We start from the raw sequence: 22,388 nt of genomic DNA on the forward strand, positions 1-22,388 counted from the left end.
CAAGATGTAGCTAACAAATGCCATAAGCCAAAAGCGCTAATAGCTTGCTTGCAAAGCAGGTAAACAAGCGCTATGCTGTGCCATGCTGACCAGCCAGCAGGCAGGCAGGCAGGCAAATAACTAAAGCACTCTGACAGTCCAGGTTTATATACAGGCTCAAGAGTACCATGTGACCAGATTGATTAGGAGTTTTCCAGGTGCAAGCAATTGAGTCATGATATACCAGCCCTAAGTAATTAGGTTTGGCCAGGCGCTGATGGACAGATTGGTTGTGAGGGGCCTGCTTGTTACCGGCAAAGGTGTAACAAGTTCTCAAGCTATTTCTTTCACTCACCACATCTTTTTTGTGATGTTGTGTGCACAGCCAAACCTTAGATCAACCCAACCAAGTCGAGTTAAATGAATGAAATGGAATAAAAACAAAATAGATTGTGTACATGATTAAATCTGGAGGAAATACTGTTACTAATATGTAGACGTATATGATTTAATCATCATTGCTTATGCTCTGAACAACACAGTATAAACAAAGTTGGGGGAACATCAGGAGCACGTCTAGGGAACCAGACGTGACCAGACCTATAATGTAACCATCAAGGTTATGGGAACCATATGGGAACGATGAGGGAACAAACATGAAAAGCAATTAAGGTACGGTGAAAGAACGGCGAGGGAATGGAATGGGAACCATACATATATCGTTCTGGGAACTTAAATTAAACTTTCCTGGCAACCCAGTGAGAACCGAAACAGAACCAAAAATGACGTATCCGAAACGTATCCAGAACCGAACCAGAACCAATGGCTGCTTGGTTTTTACTGTAACCAAAGGGAACGTTTCTAAGTGGTAGATTTTGGTTTGGTAATAACCCCAACCTTTAGAGAACCAAAAGTCAAACGTTCTCTTTACGTTCTCTGTTACTAGGGTTGGGCTGTGGGACCAATGTGCCGTGGGACCAATGTGCCGTGGGAACATAGAGCTGACCCCGGAAGTGCAGTGCTATTGAGGAGGTACACATGTAGTCTAAATTTGCACCACGAATGTCTAAAATGTCAGAGATGAGCCAAAAAGAAAAACACTCTGCTGTATCATTCCGGTCTATTCCATTCATGAACTTCTCCAGACACCCCCTAGCAATGTACCGCTGACCCTCACTTTCAGAACAACTGACTTGCATCACATGTACTCTGCCATAGTTTTCGCAGTTGACTTGAAGTTAAGGAACACGGCATGTGATGAGAGAGGGTATAAGTTATCATTAAGGTACTATGTGTCACATGTGTCATCCTTAATGGTGTTGAATGAATTTTTAAGTTAGGATTACATTTGTGCATTACCAGATTCCTTGTTTGTACATTATTAAACTGTTCAAGGGAAATATTTGTAAATAAAGCCTTTAAAGTTCACCCCTATTATTAATAGCACATGTAAACAACTGAATAAATGTATATAATTGTCATAATTTGATGTCGGTATCATTTTTGGTTTGTTTCAAAGAAAAAAGAAAAGAAAAAACACTGACATTGATTCACGTCTTAAGGGTTGAGATGAATTGTAAGCCATCTTGTTCAACTCTAAAGGTTTTTCTCAATAAATTTGCTTCAAAGTTCTGTGACCACACAATACCACTGAAAACCTCAGATCATAGTTTGACGACATCTCAGAGACCTAGTGTAAATCATTAGGCTTTCAAATCAGATTCTCTTGCGCAGCAAACCAAAGATGAGACGGCAGGCCGTCGTTGAATTTCAATATTTAAGTCTCCATCTTGTCCCCTGGGTTTAAGTCACCCTACCAAGATAAGACAGAAACTTAAAAGCCTAACTTGCAAGATTCCCTTTATCTCCAGCAAACGTGTCAAAGCCTAAAGGAAAAATATTAAAGGATAAGTTCAGCCAATTTCAACATGTGTGACGGAGGTCATCTTGCACCTGTTCACCCCCCTCGGGGATCGAAAGTGCGACCTCGTCAACTACAACGGTTCGGCAATGGGAGACACAGTACGATACCGCTGGGCCAAGAGACTAGTCTCTCGGCCCAACGGCACGAGACTGTATGAAGCTATCGGAGGGAGGTTTACCAACGTTCCACGCCAACTCTGTGCTAGTTAGCCTCCGTTACACTCTCCCCCTTAAACCTCACTCCCATCCGGGTCACGGCACCACTGTGACGGAGGTCATCTTGCACCTGTTCACCCCCCTCGGGGATCGAACGTGCGACCTCGTCAACTACAACGGTTCGGCAATGGGAGACACAGTACGATACCGCTGGGCCAAGAGACTAGTCTCTCGGCCCAACGGCACGAGACTGTATGAAGCTATCGGAGGGAGGTTTACCAACGTTCCACGCCAACTCTGTGCTAGTTAGCCTCCGTTACACTTGCAGTTGTAATGCTCAGACTACATACTCAGGACTTGTCAGTAGGCCTACCTGGCTTTTTTTTCCCCCTTCAGCCTTTGTTTTACGTCAGAAAAAACATTGATTTATTCCCAATAACATCCATGCAATTAGCAGACAACTAGCAAACCTTTTGGGAAAATATTTGGAGCAGGCCTATGTTAAGAATTGTTCTAATGTAAGTGAAATCTTCCCCCATTAGAATAGCTCAGATCTCGGAAAGGCCTGAGCCAAAACAAAATGCAGCATTCACCGGGTACTAACAAGTCAGGGGTAGCGTGAGAAATAGAACAGCATATTGAAATTGGCAGAACTGGTCCTTTAAGATGCCCACAGCAGTCGTGCATGACTCATATTAGGCAATACACTGCAGTTTCAAGACTACCCCTCACATTTGGTATAAATTCCAATGTGCATTTGAAGTTTAAGTTGATGGGAATAAATATTAATCATGAAAAAGCAATATTTACGCATAGGCACACAAATTCTAAAAAGTAACAGATTGGATCCATCTGTACCACCTACTGTACAGTGTAGGCTTCATAGACTGCAGTGCAAATGATCTGCGTTACTCTGTAGGCCAGTGTTTTTTTTTGTCTTCCTAAGCCCTTTTGTCATACCACGAGTAGGCTATAGGCCTACCCCTGACTCATGCTCCATCTCTTTATCTGTCCCAGTGTGACTATGCCAGTGGTGTAGTCTACGTAGAACGCAGGTATACCCACTTCAACATTTTAGGGATTTCAGTATACCCACTTAAAATTGATTGATCCATTATTTAGAATAGCACAAATATATAAAGTATACCCACTTCAAAAAATGCTCAAATATACAGTATACCCACCACAAAAAAGTAGACTACACCACTGGACTATGCTCCAAACAGTTGTTACACTCTATATTACATAACATTTCTCATCGTATCCCTGCAATGTGATCATGTTGTGTACGTGTGTCGCTGGTTGGAAATCACTGCTGTAGGGCTGCACGATTATGGAAAAAAATCATAATCACGATTATTGATTTTTGCAGATTTTTTTGAAAAATATAACAAGACGAAATATAACCAAGAATGAATTACATACGGGATGAGCAAAATAAAATGAATTGCAATAATTATGTAAAGGCAATAGCATAAAACTTAAGTGGCCAGATTTCTGGCCAGAAACACCAGCCTGTCAGCATGTTCTGGCTTCAAGGACGCTCTCAAAAGTAGGTCACTATTGCCACGATTAAATCACACTTAAAATCATGAGTTCGATTTCACTATTTTATCACGATTTAGATTATTTTTCGATTAATTGTGCAGCCCTACACTGCAGAGCACTAAGCAGTTACTGAGAGTAAAAAGCACCGTGCAGCTGCAACACAACGTCACAAACAGATTAATAAAAGGTATTCTAATCTCCTTTAATGGCAAACCAATTTGTTCTTAAGCTATGACAAATCGCACGCAACACAATTCACAAGTATTGATGGATTCATTGTCAAAAGAGAGTCCATTTTAAAAGCAGACAAGGCAAACACAAATGTCACTGTGCCTGTGGGGCTGTGGGATGGCCACCCGCAGAAGATCAAGTCCTCGACCCTGATAAAGTCCCCTGTCCGAGTGATGCAATACTGAGAAGGAGGAAGAGGAAGAGGAGGGGAGAGGAGGAAGTACAAAAAAACAGAACTCTTCAAGTTTCCCGTTGAAAAGCTCTGTAGCCTATATACGCAGGGAAAGTCATTTGAAGTGTACCGAACAGGCTCTTTTCAAATGGGTCAACTAGGGCAAGAGGTTTAATTCGAAAAAAGAAAAAAATACAAGGAGGAAAAAAAGGACAGAATGCACCATCCAATCTCACGACTTTGGTGGACGTAAACATTGAACTTCTTGTTTCGCACTTGCTGTTCAACCTGTGCTAGATACAGCAAATCTCCAGTGGTGCACCCCCCCCCCACCCCCATACTAGCTGCTTTCCCCGTGGCATAGCTTTACAGCAAGGTACAGCTTTGCTATCCTCCAAATAGACAGCTCCAAAGACTTCGAGTGCGTTGCAATATGCAACCTTGCCTCCTCCACTTGCGCTTGTCTCCTCGTCCCGCCTCCTGGCCCCTCCTCCGTGGAGAAAACGATAAAGTTTCCCAGCTGTCAGCCTAGCCACAACAACTTTTGAGGGACTGTTTTTCATCCACCATCCCAATTGCAAATGAGAAAAAGACTCTACAATTGAGCTTTTGCAAGATATTGAAATATAATGCTGTTGTCAGTGATGTCATCATGACATACTACTTCCTGGTACGAGGAGACAAGCAAGTGGAGGAGGCAAGGTCGCATATTGCAACGCACCCTTCCATTACATCCAGACCATCCACTGATATTACAAAAACAAAAACTCAACACCAGACAGACAATTCATATATTTGCTTTTTTTGCTGTCCTCATTTTCCTGTCAAGCAGAAATACATACAGGTGAACTCATTGAGGAAATGGAGGTGGGGAGGAACAAAGAATAGAAACGGCAACCGATTTCATGACAGAATACTGAGGGAGGAAAGTATTACATGGGGGTGGGGGCTCCTGCATGTCTATTTGTGTTTGGATACACCTCATAAGGCTTCTTTGCGAACAACAATCACAGAGAAGAGAACTCTTAATGAGGTGGAGGGAAGTGTGATAGTTTTTCAGATCATTTTACACCATGAGAATTGAGAAATACTTTTTTTTGTAGTATAATTAAAACGTAGGTAGGTACCAAAGCATGAATGGTGCACAGGGGTGAGAGGAGAGAAGAGCAATGCACTGGTAACCTATGCAGCGCATCTGATCCCAGAGAGAGAGAGAGAGAGAGAGAGAGAGAGAGAGAGAGAGAGAAAGAAAGAAAGAAAGAAAGAAAGAAAGAAAGAAAGAAAGAAAGAAAGAAAGAAAGAAAGAAAGAAAGAAAGAAACAGATCACTACTACAAGTAAAAGGACAAAATGCATAGGCGACAAGTGAGGCGGAGGAGGAGGGGCATGTAGTGATCCAGGCATGGCCTCATCACGCCGCGTCCTGGCTGGACAGTGCCTTGTATCCCAGCATTGCTGCGCTCCTGGTGAGGAGAAGGGGCCTTGTAGTATCACCAGGGCGGCTTTGTTACAGAAGATTGTCCAGGGTCCGTGTTGTTGTTGTTGATGCCGCTGCACCTGCTGCTGCAGCTGCTGTCGAGCGTGAAGAAGGCGAGCTGCTGCTGGTGGCGACCGCCGCCGCCGCCGCTCTTCTTAGGTGCCGACGATGTTGGGGTCGTGTGCAGAGTCCGGCAGCGGGGAGTCGTGGCAGTGATAGAGGAAGCAGTTCCCCCAGCAGCTGTAGCAGATGAGGAAGAGCGCCGCCAGGAACACTAAGGCACAGATGGTGCACGGCTTCCTCTCCAGCAGGAAGCTGAGCAGGTAGAAGCCCATGAACATGGAGTGGTTGAACCATAGCGCCGGGTTCAAAGGTTTCGGGATGAGCAGGACTGGGAGTAACCACTGTAGGCAGTACATGGTCTCTGAGGAGGTGGGTTAAAACGCACCAATGTTTTTTTTGTTGTTGTTGTCGTTGCTGTTGTTAAGGGCTAATCCAAAATGGAGAGGTCTGGGGGGAGAAAAAAATATTCTCACAAACAGATTGCCAACCGCCACAGCAAATTCATGGGATCAAGACTTTGCCTCTCTCCTGTAAGGCCTAGAATGGAGAGGGGGTGGGGTGGGGGAGAGAGAACAAAGTCAGGCAACTCAGCATTCGATCAATGGTTCAAAAAGTTCACTCATGTACCTTCTACACAGTACACAAGCAAATAGATCAGGCAAAGGCTGGTATGACAAGGGGTTGGGTGACGTGTTGGCCTATTACTACGCTGTCGAACAGCTGTGACGTCTGGGAGAACATTACGTGTCCAGAGAGGGTAGTCTAGTCTGATGCAGCTTGGTAAAAATAGACACCTCTAGGCTACCCAACCGGTGTAAATCTGGCCAAACTCGTCAACGGTGCAGGTAAACAGGGTCCTTATTAAGCTAGGAAGTCTAAATGACTGAGGAACGACGGGCTGCTTCACGAGCAATTCCTCATAACTGGCCTGAACACCCGTCAGTCAATATTAACTTGTGGAACTAATTTGTTTGAACTACAAGTATATCCCATCCCCCAATAACGCACACTAAATCCACTGTGATTGTGCCAAATACACCGTTGCAATTTGCTGCGCCAATGCTGAGTTTAGGGCTAAAACCGGCTACTTCAAGTTCCTACCAGTTGAAATCCTTTTCAGCCTTCACATGAGCCAGCTTAACATCCAAGTGAGCAAGCTAGCACAGACCAAGAATTATTGCCCATGGTACGTCAGACGTGTACAAGTTGTCCTAATAATCTTCAAGTGCTTCTGCGTCATACCACTACTCCTCAATTTGACCACGCAGACGAATACACAAAACACAAGAATATAAAGGCTACTACACCTGACCTATATGCCTTGTCATATCCATAGCAAACCATTTGTTTTGCTAATGTTAGCAAGGTAAGCAGGAGCTTGGTCAATGAAGCTTGCTAGCTTGTAGCTACTTGACCAACCACGGGCTAATTGCTCATCAGGCGCCTAGATACAGAATGCTACCGCTCAGCGCCTACAGAAATCTGCATTGAAATCGTTCAAATTATAAGTTTATGATATCCTTTCCAACCTGTCATTCTCCATGTTCAGCAATGCTTTTTCACAAAGCGGGACTCCATTGCCCCCTTCGCTAGCCACTCTGATTGCGTAGCTGCTGGCTGCCCCTGTAGCAACCCAATGTAAGTAGGCTGCCGGATGTGAGTGCCCGGATATCCGCCCGAGTATTTACGTCTATTTTACCTCAGCTACTCGATTTCGGTCGTGTATTTACGACAGTTTAACCTCAGCTACTTGATTTCGGTCCGATTTGAGTCTGACTGAAGATGGAAGGGACATAGTTGTCGTGCGTAAAGAGCCCACAGCACATCGCCGTTTCGGCGACACCAGAGTTCCTTGATCTCCCAATCAAAAGAATAGGCTAGGCCCGGTGACCAATAACATCAAAATAATAATAATAATAAAAAAATGAAATTATAACTTAAAAGCGAATTGATTTGGGTGTGAACATTAAACTGTCTCAACCGGGCACCCAAAGGGAATTCATCAAAAGATAACGGCGTTACTTTCTCGTCGGCATTATTTTGTTTTTATTATCCAGGAGGACTGAGCTGAAAACTGCAGCAGTCACCTTGCACAGTTCTAGCTGCTCCGAAGCACGTGCGTGTCTAAGCAAATCATCCTGCCCATTCGCAACGTTAAATAAAAAGTTTTGCACAAGACTATAGCCTAAAATAGATGCACTGTCACAGACACTGGAATAGCCCGTTTCGGAAGGCATTAAAGTCACGAGTTTACAGTCTAAATGTAGCTAGCACTCGGGAAGTTTCTGAGTTTTATTCCTTACTATAGTGAAACATAACATCAGGATATCCTATAAGTTAAAAGAATATCTGGGCATAGCCTTCTCTCTGAGTTAGAAAACAGCAGCTAGGCCTAGGCTATGCCGCATATTGTGTAGTTATTATTTGTATTTGGTGGTGCAAAAACAACACGCGATCCATGCCGCATATTGTGCCATTATTATTGGTGATGCCGAAACAACAAAGCCAGATTGGTGACTAGAGCCTGCCTAGTACATTTAGACATAGCCTACTCATTTGATTGTGCCATGTACATTTAAAAGTGTCAGTGCAGAATTAAACTGGGCGCTGAATATAAATATTGGAACCATTTTCCCTCCGTGTCTAGATACAGTCAGAGGCGCGCGCGCACGCTCTTATTTCTGTATTATATGAAAAAAATATCCTACAACGGTCACAACATCAGAGGACCTTCGTGGTGGAGGATACTTGTGGCGGGGGCCGAGACCGAGTTGTTACAGGACACTCTTAATATTATTGAAGGGACAGACCATGCTCGATACTTTACCCGGTCTAAATGTAGCACTCGAAAAGTTATGCCGCATATTGTGCCGATTATTTGGTGATGCCAACAACACGTGAAACTAGGCACATTGGAGACTGCAGCCTATATAATTTAGACATCGCCTATTCATTTGATTGTGCTACTAAACTTAGACTAAATGTGTCAGTAGATTACAGAATCAAACGGGACGCTGAAATATTGGAGCCAGTAAATTCGTGTGCAGTGGATATTGAGCAGATGTGTGCGCGCGCGCACAACTAATTTCTCTCCCATCTCTTTGCTCATCAAGCCTCCGAAGACACGGGCACTCAGGATACCTGTTTACACGAGCTGTTTAAATAATGTGATGCACATTCTTCATGACATGGCATGGTTTGGCCACCCTAAATTCAACATGACTGCATTCGCACATATCGTTTAAACATCCATGATGGAATTGTCACTCTTAATGTGCAAGTATTGGATATGAAAAAAAGATCCTAAAACGGCCACAACACCAGAGGACCCGTGGTGGTGTGGTGGATATTTGCGGCGGGGGCCGAGGCCGAGTTGTTACGGTAGGCCACAATCACCGTCAGGCGACACAGCGCGACTCACATAGGGTAGCTGTGGTACCGCAAAGCATTCCTGATGGTGGAAATGAATGCAAATACATGCAAATACTCTGGCGGATATCCGGGCACTCACATCCGGCAGCCTACTTACATTGGGTTGCTACAGCCCCCACCTAGCTGTGAGCTGTGCTAAAAGAGGACCTCGTGAGTGCAGCTCTTTCTGGCAGTGCCTGACTGTAAACCCAAACATTTGACTTATATAAAATACCTCTAGAAAACACCAGTTATTTGATCAATTTTAAAGTGTTCACTATTTTGATGCTTTTACACCCTGGAGTGAGATTTATTTTTAAAAGCGTTATGGAATATTCTTCACATGTTATGTATGGGATAATGGGACGGGATTTTTGGGGATCTGGCAACACTGGACATGGGGCATAGGTGGCCCCCTGCTGGTCAAATACTAAAATGATTCTTATAAGACAAGCGAATGTTTATTTTGTCTCACGCAAACTGAATTTGGAAAAGGTATGGTAGCTTACTGTGAATTTATGTGATGATGCATTTTTTGCATTATATGATGTATTCTTGCATTCAAGAATCACTGAAATACTGTAGAGAAAAATAGGCATTAGCCTATAACATAGATTAGGCTATGTAAATAACTGAGCATAAGCTTGGCAATGCACACACAGTGACAGCTAGTCTGGGCCACCCCTGCTGTGTTGTACATATGGACATGTGCGGTCACAGGCTGCAGCACACATCACCATTGGCAACATGTTTGTGCCCTGATCTAAAAAACATTGCCTGTTTTTAGAAACAGAGGAGAGGGACCGGCCATTTGCAATTTTGGCTTATTCCCACGCTGCCATAATCAGTTGTCTTTGCTGCTGCCATGCCCCTGTTAGAGAGGTTAGATAGCCTACTAAGGTGCCAGGTGTCAAGCATTCACATGGAGAGGATCAAGCAGGCTGCTGCTGAGACTAAAACAAACAGCTGATGGTGTTGAGCATTTGCCACTATACAAGTTCCATTTGATTGGTTGTGTCTGGGGGATTGGCATAATTATGCAAAATGCACAGCTAAGAGGAAACAGACATGCAGAATTCCACCAACATAAAAAATAATAATGCTCATGTATCATTGAATAGCCTATGCATTTGTTTGTTTGTTAGTTTGTTAGTTTGTTTTTAAGACAATGTGATGGAATGCCCTCATGTCCCTGGCCATGGTGCTGATCAATGATGAGAAGACAACTGTCTATGGGAGGTGGTCTTCAGTTCAGAGGGTTGCGGGTTTGAAATCCCACCCTTACCTCTCCCTAGACCTCCATCCATGGCTGAAGTGCCCTTGAGCAAGGCACCTAACCTCACATTGCTCCGAGGACTGACCAATACCCTGAAAAATAACTGTAAACTGCTTTGGATAAATGCATCAGCTAAGTGTAAGGGCTCTGCATACTTCACGTGCGCACTTTGTCGCGAGTGGCGCGAGAACCATTAATGACGTCATCACTTGCGACAGACTATTCATACTTCAAAAGCGCCTTGCTCGCATTGTCGGAAGTGCCCTCTGCTGTTCATGAGAGAAACGGCAGTATTTTTCGCAACTCGCAGCGTGAGTTCTACTGATGTATAAAATAGAAAGCCAAACACGGCTGCTGTAGGGCTACTGAACGTCTGATTTGTGACTTACCACATTGAAACATATATTTTTTGTTGTAGCCTACATTGCCAGATAATTCCAAGACCATGTGAGAGCATTGTTCTGGCGGCAGAATTTATAAATAGATCGCCGAACACAACGTGCTTCTGAACAAAGTAAACAATTGTTTCACTGAACAACATTTAAGAGAGAAGATAAAATAACTCTGACATTTTATTATCCTCAAAATGATGCAGGATCCATTCTGTAGTAGCCTACAGTAGCCTAGTTGTAGCCTCTCTTCGCAACTCCTGCTTTGTCTGCCTATCTGCGTGGTCGCTGGTGGCGCACGACAAGTTAGAAAAATCCTCGTGTGCACGACGTGGCGACACGCGCCGAATTTTGAGCTTACGACGGGGGGCGTGTCGAAATTTTAGGTCACGTGACGGCGCGCGCCATCGTCGTGAGTGAAGTATGAAGGAGACTAGCACCACTCACGACTAGTATGAATCCCCCTAAGTGTAATGTCATGTAATGTAATGTAAATCATTGATCAGCACCACGGCCAGGGACATGACTCCATCACATGGCCTAATTTCACAACATCAAGACCTGCTAGCACAGGAAGACTGTAAGTCTTAATTTGTCTTATCTGAAAGGTGTTTTCAGATCTGAACGTTGCAAGGGAGGGGATCTTGTATGCCGACACAGCTTCAACTTGAGGTCGCGCTGTCCGTTTCTCCCGTAGACAGTTGTCTTCTCATCATTGATCAGCACCATGGCCAGGGACATGAGGGCATTCCATCACATTGTCTTAAAAACAAACTAACAAACAAACAAATGCATAGGCTATTCAATGATACATGAGCATTATTATTTTATGTTGTGGTGGAATTCTGCATGTCTGTTTTCTCTTAGCTGTGCATTTTGCATAATTATGCCAATCCCCCAGACACAACCAATCAAATGGAACTTGTATAGTGGCAAATGTTCAACACCATCAACTGTTTGTTTTAGTCTCAGCAGCAGCCTGCTTGATCCTCTCCATGTGAATGCTTGACCCCTGGCACCTGTCTAACCTCTCTAACAGGGGCATGGCAGCAGCAAAGACAACTGATTATGGCAGCGTGGGAATAAGCCAAAATTGCAAATGGCCGGCCGGTCCCTCCCCTCTGTTTCTAAAAACAGGCAATGTTTCTTTAGAGGAAATGATGCTGTGGATTAGTTGAGATGCAGTCCTCATTCTTTGCAAGCGGTGCATGGTTTGTATTTTTTATTTTTTTACACGAAAAACAATAACAAAACAAAAAACAATCAAGTGCATGTCATTGAGAGTTCTGTCCTACATACAAAATGGTTCACTGTGTACATGTTCGGGGAAAAAAAAACATTCATTTGTCTGTTACAAGCAGCTGTTTCAGTTCTTTATATTCTCCGCGTCTTTGCCAGGAGAAGGCAGGTGATGAGAGGTTGTGAAATACTGTCTCTAACACTTCGCACAGCAGCAGCTCCCACCTAAATATATTCAAACAGAGTCCTCTGGGAACCACAGAAATTCACAAATTGGCTGAGGGCGTCTCGGAAATAGTGAATGTGACTGCAAGAGCGAGCTGTGCTGTGCATGGGAGCACATCAACTGTCGGATGCTCATTGCACTTTTTATTTATCCCCTCCGTCCTCTCTGCGTATCCATTTAGCTTGATGTCACCTGACAGGTGGTATGAATGAGAGGAGGAGTGACATCTTTTACTGAGTGTGTTGACATGTAGATGTGGATGGATCTCTTGTATTTGGTAAGTGAGCAGGACAGATGGAAAGGTCTAGTCCAGTGATTCTCAACTGGTGGGTCGGGACCCAAAAGCGGGTCGCGGAGGGTTCCTGGGTGGGTCGCGGAGCTGTGACGCAATGCACTAAAAATTACTATGATGTCGAAGACAGAGTGAAACCTGGTTAATAGGCCTTTTCCTCTCCACTACTTCATAAGACATATTGTATATCAGCATACAATGCAAATAATAATGCATATTATGAAATGCATGGTAATATTTATGAATTATTATTGGAAGAATCTGACGGTGCGAGACACAGTTTGGGTCACAACATATTGACCACGGGAAATTTTGGGTCTCAAGACTATTCCAGTTGAGAACCACTGGTCTAGTCTACTGGTCTGCGAGTGTGTATAAATAAATAATACATGAAGATTGACTTGATGCAGCTCAGTTGCCATGGCAATGCCTCATTTTATTGAAATGTGTCTGTTTCTCCTTTTAAAGCGGCATCTGTTGATATGCTGCTCGCTCACCTCTCACCTGGAAAAGCTCATCAGTGTAAGTATGCTGAACTGACCCATGCAGACACAGTGCCATAGCTCCTCATTTAGGGTATTATAGTCTCTTTTTTTGGTTGAGGATTTGTAATCCTAATAGAATTGCTGTTGCCCTCACATTATATGCCCATACAGGCTATATGTTATGTTATGTCATATTATATTGCACTTAGGCTACATGTGATGACGTTTTTATCCAAAACAGCTATTATTTAGGTACAGTGGACAGTCTAGGGGGCAATGCTAAGTTACGTAGATGCCTTACTCGAGGGCACGTCAGCCATGGCTGAAGGTCGTGTGGAGAACACACACAGAGGATACTCTTGTGTCAGTGGGGGCCCCCAAGTAAAAACACAAAGGAATGAAGATTCAGAATAAATTACCACTATTTCTCACTGTTTTTCACCATCTGGCTTGGGGCCCCCAAGCGGCTGCCTGCCTAGCCTGGTGACAAGATGCACCTCTGAACACACATATTCTTCATTGGTAAGGTTGGGATTTGAATGAGCAACGGTCTGAAGACCAACAACACCACTGCATGCATGGCTACCCTGTGTCTGCCATAGATGTCATGTCATGTTGTAGCAGGCAGGATAACGTTTCGACCTCAACAGTCTTCTTCAGATTCCGAAGAGGAGAATCTGAAGAAGACTGTTGAGGTCGAAACGTTATCCTGCCATGAAAAAATAAAATAGAACAAAAAGGATTCTAAGTGTGCGTACTTCTCACTCTGAAAACTACAGTTGCCCTTCGTCCTGCACCTTTCCCTGGGATGTGCACAATCCTCTCCTTCAACTCACATGTTGTAGCAGGTCCCTGCTGTCAGCAGCGGTTCTACTCAGTTGGGGGCTCTGGCAACATATGAACATTGAGCACTTTTGATACACTTTTGCTGGTATTCACCATGGCGGGGCTGACTGTTTGGTGGTGGGCAAATTTGGTGAGGCCCTAGGCAACTGCCTGGTCTACTTATTGGCAAAGTCGTCTCTGCCTGCTGTTAGCAAGACCATGCCAACTGGTTGAAAAGAGAAAAAAACTTTTCTTCACGAGGCACTCCAAAAAGTATAGTTACAAATGTTTTTATTATTATGACACACATGTCCATTAAGGACTTAAAAATTGCCCACGCCTACCGGCAGTTGAGCCTTCTTCAGGGCATACCAACTGGATTGATCTGATCATGCAGCATACTTTCCTACTTTTTACTACTGGTTGGCTATTGTCTGTCTCCATGGAAGTCTCTTAAAATCATACCAATGCCTTGTACTGCTTTATGCTGTGATGTCATCAGCACAGATATGGGGCAGGTGTAGCAGAGGTGAACGCGTGCGCGCGCACAGAGACAGAGAGAGAGAGAGAGAGAGAGAGAGAGAGAGAGAGAGAGAGAGAGAGAGAGAGAGAGACAGACAGACAGACAGAGAGAGAAAGAGAGAGAGAGAGAGAGAGAGAGAGAGAGAGAGAGAGAGAGAGAGAGAGATGGAGAGAGAGAGATGACTAACAGGTGGCCACAGCAGGGTTGTCCCAGTTCCGACCAATGTGTAGACTGAAAATTGATGTGAATTTTAATGTAGCCTAACATTAAAAGTAGTCGCGTTCAGATTTCACAATTAATTGGTTTAAAAAAAATGATTCAATTTATTATTCATTTAATGTAAGTGTTATAAGGATCATCATGCAATGTTGCTTATCCCTTTGGATTTGGCTTTACAACTGTGGACAACGCTACTTCCTACGTGGAACTGGGTTTCCACGTAGTATGTTGTTGCATCTGTGAGGACGGAGACAGAGGGACCAGCGTTGCCTCTCGCTTTCATATCGAGCAGATTTTCTTTCCTACGCGCATGGCCGGTGTCTCTCTCCATAGAGGTCCCTCGCAAAGGTCTCTCTCTAAACACGCCGCATCCGTGCCCCACTCTCTCTTTTATCACTTGGACATCGGTAACCACAGGTAGGTGTGCCTCCAGCCATGTTTGATTTACGCTTATGGGGTGTAACGTGCTCGCAGTGAAACCTTGATAAGGTCGGGTTTGACAAATTGATGATGTAGTCGATAAAGTACGGTTATTGTAATGGGCACCAAGGTCATGTCTGGTTTAATTGCGCAGAGCGTTTACAAAACCCCCAACGCACACCAACCAGCCGATTTCAGCATTATTATTAGCGGGAAAAGCTTTGAATTTCCCCTGTTTTGTGGTGCTTAGAATTCATCGCTTGCTGTGGAATTCCACTCTCGCGGAACACAGGCTATCGCCAACTTTGCGCGCGGTCGGTGTAATCAAGTCATTGTTTTCAAATAGGCTACAGCACATCAACGCGGCGTTTATGGCTCTCTGGTCCATTAATCTGATCTAACTGACAGCGATGTAGTTGAGGCGATGCCGGCTAAGTTAGGATGGGAAGGAGGGTGGGGAGCCGTTTCTCCTGAATCTTAAATAAACACAGCCTGTGAGTTCAGCGCTCCGAGTCATTTGTGCTGATCAGCAAAGAACATATTGTTTGGGTAATCACTGTGCAATTACGTAATTTGAAATCGCTGCTGTCGACTAGTGGGGAAGGGACAGAGTGGTTGATTAAATGAGTGGGGTAGCCTATCGTTTTACATTTCGCCAGAGGGCCGGTGTTAACACATGCTCCGTATTTTCTGCTCCATGAGATAAGCATTGCTGGAAGTGCTCGTCTGCCCTTCTAATCAAATTCCATTTATTTCGCAGTCAAAGAAAATCACATGTCAATGTCTAACAAAATGTGCCTCCTGCACTCGCTGTCCTACTAAACGAGGTGTGCATGCTTGACTTATTTACAGGTATTCGCCGATGTGAAGAAGATGAGTGGCCGGGGGTTCTAGAGCGACATGGTCACCCAGATTGAGTCTAGATGGAGTCTTTGAGCGCGGTGGAGCTCCGTGTATTGGGGGATGGTAGTTCTAAAGGGCGAGCTGCCCACGAGGCCTCGTCGCCACCGCCGCCGCCGCCGCAGAAGCAGCAGCCCTCGCGGTCAGCACCTCGGACAGCTACCGGTGGCATTGAGAACGCCTCCTACCAGGACGACCCCCAGGAGATCAAGTTTCACGCGGCCGGCCCGAGACAGCAGCAGCAGCACGTCCACTCTGAGTCAATCCCCCCCGACAGGGAGCAGGCAAATTCCCAAAACCACCCGGCACCACGGGATGAGCTTTCTCCCAGGTCGGGTGATTATGACCACGAATTGGATTTTAATGGCAACACCGTGGACTACGGGTTTATTTCCGCCCTGGTGTTCCTGGTCACTGGAATTGTGCTCGTCGTGATCGCTTACACCATTCCCAGAGAGGCTAAGGTCAACCCAGACATGGTGACCGCTCGCCAGATGGAGAAGCTGGAAATGTACTATGCACAACTCGGCTCCCACTTAGACAAGTGCATCATAGCTGGCCTGGGGATGCTCACGCTGGGCGGGATGCTGTTGTCCATCATGCTCATGGTGTCCATATGCAAGGGCGAGCTGTACCGCAGGAGGACACTTGCCTTGTCCGGGAGACCCAAAAAGACGTATGGATCTATACACCTCCGCATGAAACAGCTGGTTGAGCAGGCAGAGGGGAGCGAGACTCTGGTGGAATGTGAACCCGGTTATGCCACCACGCATACTGCCCCCTCAACCGGTCAAGGCGACACGACCCACGACACTGCTCCTGCTCCTGCTGCTGCCGGGACAAACGTACAGTAGCCTAGCACAATGCCAGCAAGCACAATGTGTAAATTAATCAAGGGGTTGTTTCGTATCACTGAGATTGTTTTTGAGACAAGCATATAAAAAGGTAAGGCCACATTGATTGTTTGAAATAGTACAAGTGACAGGGAAAGGTGGGAAGGTGAGGAGAGAACACTCTCCAATCAAGATTGTCCTCATGATTGGGGAAAACAGCATATTTTTTGGAGGTTAGTGCAAAAAGCACAATGGGAAACCACATAAAGAAATGGTGAAACACACACACACATAATAACATGCTGCAAAACTAACGGCTATCTGCTTCTCAAGACTTGAAATGTATGTATAATCCATTGTATATCAGATTACTAATGAAATCACGTGAAGTATCTAAATATGTAAGGTTGCCTTAAACACATTGTCAGTCACAGTACATTGACACCACAATGAAGTGTAATGACTGGTCTGTTCAGTGAGTGAAGATAAAGATTACAGGACAGTTGGTGCGTAGCCTATCATATCTTGGATGTGCACATAACTGAATGAAGCATTTCTATAGGACAGTGAATGTTGCAGTGTCAATTCAACTCTGACAGAGCACCCAATACTACAATAGTGTTAAAGTTGACTCTGTGCATTAACACTACAAGCTGTGTACGGCCTAGTATTACTCAACATATACAAGTACAGGACATCTGTGTATCTAAGTATTCAATAATGTTTAATTGTTTAATGTGTCTCAGCATATCCAATCCAGTGACAAGACTTTCAAGCTCTCATTCCAGGCTCATCCAACTTACTGTACGAGTGGAGGAGAACCAGGACAATAATCAGATAGTCCATTCAACTTAGTGTTTTTACGTACATGACGAGATTGTGAGATACAGTGTGTCTCCTCATGATACAATTGGTGATGAATAGTGCAACAATCTTAGCCAGGGAGGCCAGAGAAGATCGTTTGGTAGGACACAGCACAGTTCCCAAGAGAGCTGGACATTAGGCACAAACATTAATCTGTAATGTTCACATAGGCTGCTGTATTTTGCTATCATCTTTGAAGGGCATAGTTTACCAATCACTAAAGTCTGGTATGTGAAAAAACAATTCATTTAAAGATGAATGGAGTGTCACACACACACACACACACACACACACACACACACACACACACACACACACACACACACACACACACACACACACACACACACACACACACACACACACACACACACACACACCTGGAATGCTTTTTTTTAACGAAAGCATCTAATTAGCAATTAAAAATAATAAGCTCCTCTTCATCAGTCAATCTTTCGTCATTATATGTGCACACCATGTGTCTCTAACTTGGTTAAAAATCGTCCAAATCTATAATTCAAATTTGATATCAAAAAGTCACTACTACCAAACCCCTGTTCCAGAAATATTTTGAGCCTGCTCATATTTTAGTTTATTTTCTCTAAGCTGTTATTTTCACGTGTTGGAATTCAATTTGTAACATCATAAATATTGTATGTAGGCCTACGTATAGCAGAGCTAAATTTCACTATGCCTACGTTCCCTCTGGAGTACACGGCCTAGGTTTGAGACAGACTCAAGATCTGTGGTCACTGAGGTCCTTTTAAAAAAAAAATTGCACTGATCTTAAGTAACAATGTGAAACTATTAGCAGCATCAAAACGTCTGTCCCAAAAAAAAAACACTAAAGGAAGAAGTGCTTGCGTGGGATTGAAAGACAGACACATGAATTTGAAAAGAAACTTCACTGAGGTTATACAAGAGAAGAGAGAGACATCCTGATACAATCTACAACAAAAGAAAGAAAAAAAAACACGAAGAGAGAGAGCATAGTCTTGCACTGTGTTAGGAGATAAACGGAACAAGAGCACGTAGGTTGCATTCCAATATTGCGTCCGACATTGCGTCCTCCACTTGTGCCTGTGGCCTCAAACCAGGAAGTAATAGGTTGTGATGACATCGCTGACAACAGCATATCTCGCAGAAGCTCAATTGTAAAGTCATTGTCTCATTTGCAAACTGGATGGTGAATGGAGAATAGTCCCCCAAAAATTGTTGTGGCAAGACTGACAGCGGGGAAATGTAATTATTTTCTCCACGGAGGCGGGGCTTCAGCAAAACGTGAGGCCACAAGCACAAGTGGAGGACGCAAGGTCGCATATTGGAATGCACCCATGGTGGAAGAAGGAGAGAGAGCACCACAACATTGCCAGCTGTGGCTCATTAGGGTTTTTTTTAGCCTGAGATCAAAGAAACACAGCAGATGATTTTCTAGAGAAAGTAAGATCAGAGAAAAAAAAATACAGACCTGGCTAGCTTCTGATTTCTAAGCAAAAAAAAAAGAGAGAGAAAATCTGCCGTGTAAATCCACAGAAACCTGCTTAACATACCAGCTATAGTGCCTATAGAAGAACTTGTGTATTTGAAAAACAAAAAAGCACCGTTTATTGTAAATATCTTCATAGATCTCATAATGAGTTGAAAATGTTTGCCTTTATTGTTGGTTATTCAGCACTTAGAGCACATTTCAGATCTCGTACGTATTCCTCAGACCAGGGCCACAGAGTAACAATGGCAGCCTACAGCACCATGTATTCCTCAGACCAGGGCCACAGAGTAACAATGGCAGCCTACAGCACCATGTATATGTACATGAGCCAGAGACATGTGCTTTCTCCTCCATTATGATATAGTTTGGTAGCTTTGATGGGTACAGTGTCTTGATATTTACTATGATGTTTATGACATTAATGAGGTGGTATGTCATTGAATGGTGAAAAGTTAATACATATGCACATGTTTACAGATGTTCTGTGACCATATTACAAGCTACACTTCATGTATGTTAATATTCACGTCTATTTGTTGCCCCCCCCCCCTGACCTCAACCTTGATCTGCGTCTAACGTTGGTCTTGGGATACTGTAGGTCTTTCCTGAAGGTTCAGTGGACAGACCACTGCAATAAAATTGATGACTGTTCTTTATATTTATTATAACGTCTGTACAGCATATTTAATAATTTATTACTGAAAAAGGGGGGGTGAATCGCAGATTGTCATTGACATACAGAATTAAAACGAACAAACTGAATGTCCCCACAAAACGCAACACATGCCAGGCAGGTGTTGTCTTTGTTTTCTCAATGCAATACAAAGATAGCACAGCAGCAGCAGCAGCAGCAATACTATAACGAGTGCGTTGCAATATGCGGCCTTGCCTCCTCCACTTGTGCTTGTCTCCTCGTACCAGGAAGTAATATGTCATGATGACATCACTGACAACAACAGCATTATATTTCAATATCTTGCAAAAGCTCAATTGTAAACTCTTTTTCTCATTTGCAATTGGGATGGTGAATGAAAAACAGTCCCTCAAAAGTTGTTGTGGTTAGGCTGCTGACAGCTGGGAAACTTTATCGTTTTCTCCACGGAGGAGGGGCCAGGAGGCGGGGCGAGGAAACGAGCACAAGTGGAGGAGGCAAGGCCGCATATTGTAACTCACTACTATAACGTCTACTCTCACGGACCACAGCAGCCATAGCCATAGCGGGATTGTGTCATCACTTGGTTGTAATGTTGTGTTGTCAAAAGGTCAGGAGAAATTAAAAGCTAATTACTGCAAACAGCCTTGATGACTTTTTCTTCCCCTCTATGAAATCTAATTAAAAGCTTGTAATGGATATTTGCTTATGAAGTCAGCAGCGTGCTTAAGTAGACAGTCCTTTGTTTATGAACACAAAGCACTGCAGGGTGCACGGGAGGTCACTCAACACACTGTAGGTGACGGTGGCAGACAGACGCAATGTTTCTATAATGGGATCCAGTGGTGTTGGAGATGCATTACGAAATGGTTTGATGTGTTCCTTGAGGTTCTAAGTAGAGGTGTGTTGTAATATGTGAATAATGAATGTAACATTCTTTTCATTGAAGAGAATACCCCACTCTTTGACCTTTTAACAGGATTTTATTAGTACAAAATGCCATCTGTTCTTGAGACTAAACTGGGGAAGTGGGGTTGGTGGCTGGCATTGAGCTGTGTGTGTGTGTGTGTGTGTGTGTGTGTGTCTGTGTGTGTGTTCATTTTACGAAAAACAGAAATTCATGGGAAGAGTGTAACTGCATTAATGCAGCATTATTTCACAATCCTAATCATTTATGCCTTGACAAACGGCTCAGGAATCAGAGCAGAATGGAAAGCTATGATTATTATTGTGTGTGTGTGTGGTGAGCTAATTGATTCAAAGAAAGACCTAATGGCGTTTTGCTCCAAAGACTGGCTCTACAGTACAGTAAGACTGTCTGTGAGGCTGGCAGGCAGGCTGGAAGGCAGCAAGGCACCCAGTGGTGTGTGTGTCTGTATTATCCTCTTAAGTTGCCTCTAAAGCCTGATAGTCCCATTACTCTCCATGAATGTACTGCTCAAATGAAGTCGGCGGTGTCAGGTTATTGATGGGGACAGGCTGCAGCCCCCAGAGGAGAGAGAGAAAAAAAAAAACAAGACGTCCCTGAAATAGCTTCATACCAAAAGAGAGCAAGAGCACCTCTCTTCCTCCTCTCTCTCTCTCTCTCTCTCTCTCTCTCTCTTTCTTCGCACTCTACCCACCCCCACCGTTCTTGTTTCCCCGAGTTGTTTAATAAATACCACACAGCAGCCACAGAAATGAATTGGCCCTGCCACACAGCTAAACCCATCTTCAGGGCCCTGCCACAGCTAAACCCATCTTCGGGGCCCCCCTGCCACACAGCTAATCCCATCTTTGGGGCAATCTGAGCTTCTTCTTGTACTACATTGCCAGTCTCTGGCGCCAGCTCCTGGCACACGCATATGGTAGCCGACACTACAGCCGCGGCGAGCGATTTATCTCTGCCTGTCGAGCCGAGCGAGGCCGGGGATCTGGGCTGCACGGGCTGAGAGGCTGGGAGAGCCGGTGACAGGCAGACACACTTTGCAAGCGTTTAATTACGTGGTGGTGGTGGTGGTGATGGTGATGGGACGTTATCGTAGTATGCAGTAGCTGTGGTGGTGGTGGTGGTGATGGTGGTGGTGGTGATGGGACGTTATCGTAGTATGCAGTGGTGGTGGTGGTGGTGATGATGGTGGTGGTGATGGGACGTTATCGTAGTATGCAGTGGCTGTGGTGGTGGTGGTGGTGGTGATGGTGGTGGTGGTGGTGGTGATGGTGGTGGTGATGGTGGTGATGGGACGTTATCGTAGTATGCAGTAGCTGTGGCAGTGGTGGTGGTGGGATGTTATCGTAGTATGCAGTGGCTGTGGTGGTGGTGGTGGTGATGGTGGTGGTGGTGGTGGGACATTATGTAGTATGCAGTAGCTGTGGAATGGCCAGGCTTGACAACAGCACCACTTCATTATGCCACAAGAGCTTGTAACGGGACAGACTGGTCTAGTCTAGTGAACACATTTATTTATAGAAGCAAGCGTAGAAAAGAATGGAGAAAAATATGCCTGCCAGTGCTACTTGTGTGTTGCACATGATATGAAGTGTGTCTGCTGTGCTGTGCTGCGCTGTGCACCGGTGGGCAGTCTACTATAATCAGTCCTCCTTATTCCACAGTATTACCATTCCTCTCATCTTCCTGACATTTTTCGCCACTGTTCGCAGAGACAAGGCCATTAGCGGAATTGATTTTCACTAGGTCTGCTCCAGCCTCCACCTCCACCCACACCCACCCAGATAACAAATAGACCTGTCCCACTCGCGACACCAGCATGCATGTCACCATAGCATGAAGACTCAATGTCACTAGCAGAAAGACAGA

General features: G+C 44.5%; 2 protein-coding genes across 3 annotated transcripts; one reads left to right on the forward strand and one right to left on the reverse strand.

Moving 5' to 3' along the window:
* Positions 1-3,787: 3,787 nt before the first annotated feature.
* On the reverse strand, positions 3,788-7,172 carry blcap (bladder cancer associated protein). 2 transcript variants are annotated; one of them, XM_063214799.1, is made up of 2 exons: positions 7,078-7,172; positions 3,788-5,995 (listed from the first exon to the last, which is right to left on the reverse strand). In XM_063214799.1, exon 2 carries the CDS (start codon positions 5,902-5,904, stop codon positions 5,641-5,643), a length of 264 nt encoding a protein of 87 aa, XP_063070869.1. In that variant the 5' UTR covers positions 5,905-5,995; positions 7,078-7,172; the 3' UTR covers positions 3,788-5,640. The 2 variants fall into 2 exon arrangements, with proteins under 2 accessions (XP_063070869.1, XP_063070867.1); XM_063214797.1 differs by having other exon boundaries at positions 3,788-6,085.
* Positions 7,173-15,776: 8,604 nt separating this feature from the next.
* Positions 15,777-16,773, forward strand: tmem74b (transmembrane protein 74B). The gene is made up of 2 exons (XM_063216294.1): positions 15,777-15,819; positions 15,901-16,773. Exons 1-2 carry the CDS (start codon positions 15,777-15,779, stop codon positions 16,605-16,607), a joined length of 750 nt encoding a protein of 249 aa, XP_063072364.1. The 3' UTR covers positions 16,608-16,773.
* Positions 16,774-22,388: the final 5,615 nt, after the last annotated feature.

The sequence above is a fragment of the Engraulis encrasicolus genome, chromosome 14 (assembly GCF_034702125.1).
Source record: "Engraulis encrasicolus isolate BLACKSEA-1 chromosome 14, IST_EnEncr_1.0, whole genome shotgun sequence".
In the NCBI taxonomy this organism is placed as follows: Eukaryota; Metazoa; Chordata; class Actinopteri; order Clupeiformes; family Engraulidae; genus Engraulis; species Engraulis encrasicolus.

Coding starts and splice junctions, on each gene's coding strand:
- blcap (XM_063214799.1), bottom strand. CDS start 5,904: ATGTACTGCCTACAGTGGTTACTCCCAGTCCTGCTCATCCCGAAACCT.
- tmem74b (XM_063216294.1), top strand. CDS start 15,777: ATGGAGTCTTTGAGCGCGGTGGAGCTCCGTGTATTGGGGGATG. Junction 15,820..15,900: donor GCTCCGTGTATTGGGGGATG/GTAGTTCTAAAG, acceptor CCTCGCGGTCAG/CACCTCGGACAGCTACCGGT.